Source organism: Nanorana parkeri, unplaced genomic scaffold, assembly GCF_000935625.1.
Source record: "Nanorana parkeri isolate BGI_ZX_2015 unplaced genomic scaffold, ASM93562v1 scaffold3148, whole genome shotgun sequence".
NCBI classification, from domain to species: Eukaryota; Metazoa; Chordata; class Amphibia; order Anura; family Dicroglossidae; genus Nanorana; species Nanorana parkeri.
The window spans coordinates 42,731-46,727 of NW_017309416.1; the positions used below are offsets into that span (position 1 = coordinate 42,731).

Here is a 3,997-nt window from a genome sequence, read left to right on the forward strand (position 1 = left end):
TCAAAGTCTATCTAAAACCAAAACCTTTTTCATCTGTGAGCATGTGGAACTCCCTTTCCCAGCTAGTAGTATCAGCTGAGAGCCTAGATACATCAAAAACACTTTCAGTAAAAACAATATACAGGGGTATGGGCATTTTTGGCGACTCATACACATAGGTTGAATCTAGGTTTTGTTTAAACCTTGACAACTATGTAACTAGGAAGCCATCTTGGGCGTGTCACCTTCCATGGCTGCTAAGCAAAGGCAGGAGATTTTAATCAGACCGTCTTTCTATCCTGGGAAAATGAGGGTGGCATTGTGTTCAGCGCCGCTTCCCCATTCTCCCCACACAGTTTGGGGTTTGTCAGACCTCAATATCATCGCATATACTGTACATGTATGTATTGTACTGACTCACCTCTTTCTTTACATGGCACAGGGGCACGTTAAAATGGCCGAACGGTCGCAATCATGCGGGGGATTTCAAATACGGTCAGGAGGACGGGTAAGAGCCAATGTGTGCGCTAGAAAGAAATATTCAACAATCCAAAACCTGTTAGGTTTGCAGAACATAATGATGATGTGGCATCAATTTCTGTAGCAGTTTCCTCAAGCTGGCATGATAAAGGCAACCCCTAAGAGGCGGGCCCCTGACCCCCCTGGGCTCACAGGAAGCTGGTTGAATGACGCGGGTCTAAGAATCTGTTTTCATGCCAAGTTTGGTTGAAATCTTTTAAAAGAGCTTTGCAGTGTGCGGAGGGTTAACTGGGGGTCTGAAGTATATAAGAGAAGTGAAATTGTTATTAAGGGAAGAGAAAACCTTCCTTATTCTGTACAGAGTGTAGTGTGAGTGTTGCAGTTAAAGAGACCCTGTCACCGCATTTGGCAAGGTCTAGAGATTGTGTAGCGCTCACCCCCGGAGGAGCCGCTGAGTATGAAACGGGGTTCTCCTACCTGTTTGCTCCAACCACCGGTCCCCTTTGATCAGCAACACACCGACACTCACGGACAGAATGGACTCGAGTCTCAGAGTCTTTTAGGGTATTTATTTGCAGATTCAACAGGAGAGAGAGGGTTCAGGGTCTGTAGGATGCCCGGGTGGACAGCTTTCTCCCTTAGCAACAGCTAAAGTCAGTAGTATCGTGGCCCTATCAGAGCGACCAATAAATGAACAATACAGCGTATAGCCATGATAGCCCAGGACTTTGAGAGGAAGGGACTATCTCTGGATTCAGGTAGCAACAACTGGCTTCTTCTATAGCGATCACATGGGAATAGGGTGAGGGGTCTCTTACAGGGTTCCAGACGGTAGCTCTCACCAGCTCCTCTGCGTCACTCCTCGATAAGATGACTCCACCTCCAGCCCAACTTCCATCAGGTCTCCTTGCGGCCGTAACGGAAATCTCTGTGCCCTCAGCATCTGCCACTTGCTGAGGTGCATGCCAGATATCCAGTGGTGTATTCTAGTTCCAGGCGCCCAACACCTGCCACGTGTGTGGGCCCAGCAAAGTATCAGTGTATCCTAGGCCTCCAGGCCCCACAGAACCTGCCATGTGCTGGGGCCCAGGCCAGTTTCTTGCATCACATAGGCCTCCTGAGGAGAGGCCCCAGGAGGGGAAGAGACCCCTGCACAGTGTCCCCCAACCTTTTATTACCTGCCCTCAGCCATGCCTCTGAGTCATCCTATTCAGGGATTGGCTCGGGTCAGGTGCATAGTCATAACCTGAGGATGGATCCTCCCTCACTGTATGCCAAGGCTCCTTTTTTCCTCAGCAACAGGAGGAGCAATCAATCCAGCAGATTCAGGGACACCTATAGAATGCTGAGCTCTGTATAATCAGCATCTAGACTGGTTACAGTCCAGGTATCTCTAAATTGAAGAGCGACATTTTAGAGGGCGCTACAATTGCAATCTGCAAATTGTCTACTGACAGTGGCCGACTCTGATGCAGCAATTTGTGGGGCCCAAGCAGATTTATCAGCGTCAGTCATCTAGCCAAAACTTGACACTTCCTGGATTGTCGGAGCTCCTGAATTCCCGGGTCTTCCACAGACACCCCTGCCCCTCCTCTTCTCCCAGCCTCTACATTAGGGATGTCCCAATACCAATACTAGTATCGGTATCGGGGCCGATACCAGGCATTTTCCTGAGTACTTGTACTCGTGAAAAAGCCCCGATTCTTAAGGCCGGTCCTTTAAATTTTCAAACAGCAGCGGCCGTCTGACTTCCCCGCGCTTTTGGGGACCTCGGCAGCTTGCTGGGGACCTGCAGATAGCTGTCCATGGCAGTGCCTGTCCGGTTCTTTATCTCCTTCCCGGCGCAGACACAGCCATGCACAGCCCCCGGGGGCGGAACTAGCGCCCCAGGGCTAGAAGCTGGGGGTTCCTGCCGCACACTGACGGGGAGGACTGGGCTGGTACGGCCGGACTGGACATGGCAGCATCTTTGCTCTGGACGTGGGGGAGGTCGGGTCCCATCGCCGGTGAGGTGGAGTGCCAGCAGAGCCACTGCAGATGTCCACGTCGCCCGGTGAGATCGACACGCAGCCTGGTGAGAGGAATTCTGCATTGGGATCATGTATCCTGCTTTTGCGGACATGTATTCTCGGAATACTATTATCTGTTTTCTGCTGTGGGGACATGTGTTCTGCTGTGGGCAGTGGAGTAACAATCACCATAGCGACCCAGGTGGCCGCTATGGGGCCCGGGGGGGAAATGGGTCCTGCCAGATGCCGTGCGGGCCGCCTGGGTTGCTATGGGACCCTCTGCTGGTGGCTTTCACTGGCGGCTGAAGACGAACACGCCGCTGTTCAGATCACTGACAGTAATCTGTGCAGCAGCGCGTTCCTCTCCACAGAGTCAATGAGAGCCAGCAGCGGCAGTGGAGGAGGAGGCGGGGCCCGGTGACGAAGAAGGAGGCAGGCCCGGCGACGGGGCCCATCAGCGACTGTGGAGGAAGAGGAGGCGAACAGGTAAGAATTGCGACCAGCCCACCTGAGCGTGACACTGCAGAGCCCACCATAGAGAGTCTCTGGTGGGCTCTGCAGGTTCACCCTCAGGTGGGATCTCAAGTGGGCTCTGCAAGGGGTATAACTAGATATCACAGGGGCCCCATTCAAAATTTTGCTCTAGGGCCCTGTGATTTCTATTTACACCCCTGGCTGTGGGGACATGTGTTCTGCTGTGGGGACATGTGTTCAGTTCTGGTGACGTCCGTATTTAGCCCTGGTGAGAAACTGGCCTAAAATCATCAGTCTGTGTTGTTTTAGAAAAAAATGTGACATGTCCCTTTAAGAAAAAGTATCGGTAATTGGTATCGGCGAGTACATGAGGGACAGCACTTGTACTTGGTCTTAAGTGGTATCGGGACATCCCTACTCTACGTCATTACTATGTTACTCCTGCTAGCAGAGAGATCTCAGAAGATGTGAAGTAAATGTTGATTTCTTGAGATCTGATCAATCTGCTCAGGCTGCCCAAATTGCTGAAGCAGATAGGGCTATGCTATGGCCCCGCCCATTCACACCACTTCATTGCAGTAACACCCAATAAAATGATACCCCATCAAGCTGCAATGTGCATGGTATTGGATTGTGGTGCACTGCGGTAAGAGAATAAAGCAGGACCGATTTTCTCCTGTGTTAGGGCCCATTCGAAAATGAATGAGCTGCAGTACTTAAATAGGGGTAGGAGGAGTTAGAGAAGGAGGAGGGATAGGAGAAATCATGGGAAGGGGCCCTCTTCCCTCCTGGGTCCCAGGGCAGTAGCACTGTGTGCGCCTTGTAGTTGCACTTTTGTACATTATGGTAATTAGTGACAACATTTGTTCTTTGCATTGCAGATTTGGAATTTGTCTGATCCCGGGCTCGTCCCCGGACAGGTACCACTGCTACAAATGTCACTGGAGGAATGGAGCCATGCAGGGATATGGAATCTGTGAGTAAGTAATAATGGAAACCTATGGGGGGGGGGGAAATTGTGTCCTGGGGGGGGGGAAGTTACAAGGGCCAGGTGG

The 3,997-nt window shown here is 51.3% G+C and overlaps 1 protein-coding gene across 1 annotated transcript in view; it reads left to right on the top strand.

Annotated features, from left to right (window-relative positions):
• ALS2CL (ALS2 C-terminal like) overlaps window positions 1–3,997 on the top strand; it is a gene marked incomplete at its 3' end in the record, with an annotated part of 42,994 nt that overhangs the window by 20,812 nt on the left and 18,185 nt on the right. The window contains exons 11-12 of the mRNA XM_018574668.1: window positions 422–487; window positions 3,824–3,922. Of these exons, the coding sequence (XP_018430170.1) occupies window positions 422–487; window positions 3,824–3,922 (165 nt within the window). The remainder of the gene's footprint in view (window positions 1–421; window positions 488–3,823; window positions 3,923–3,997) is intronic.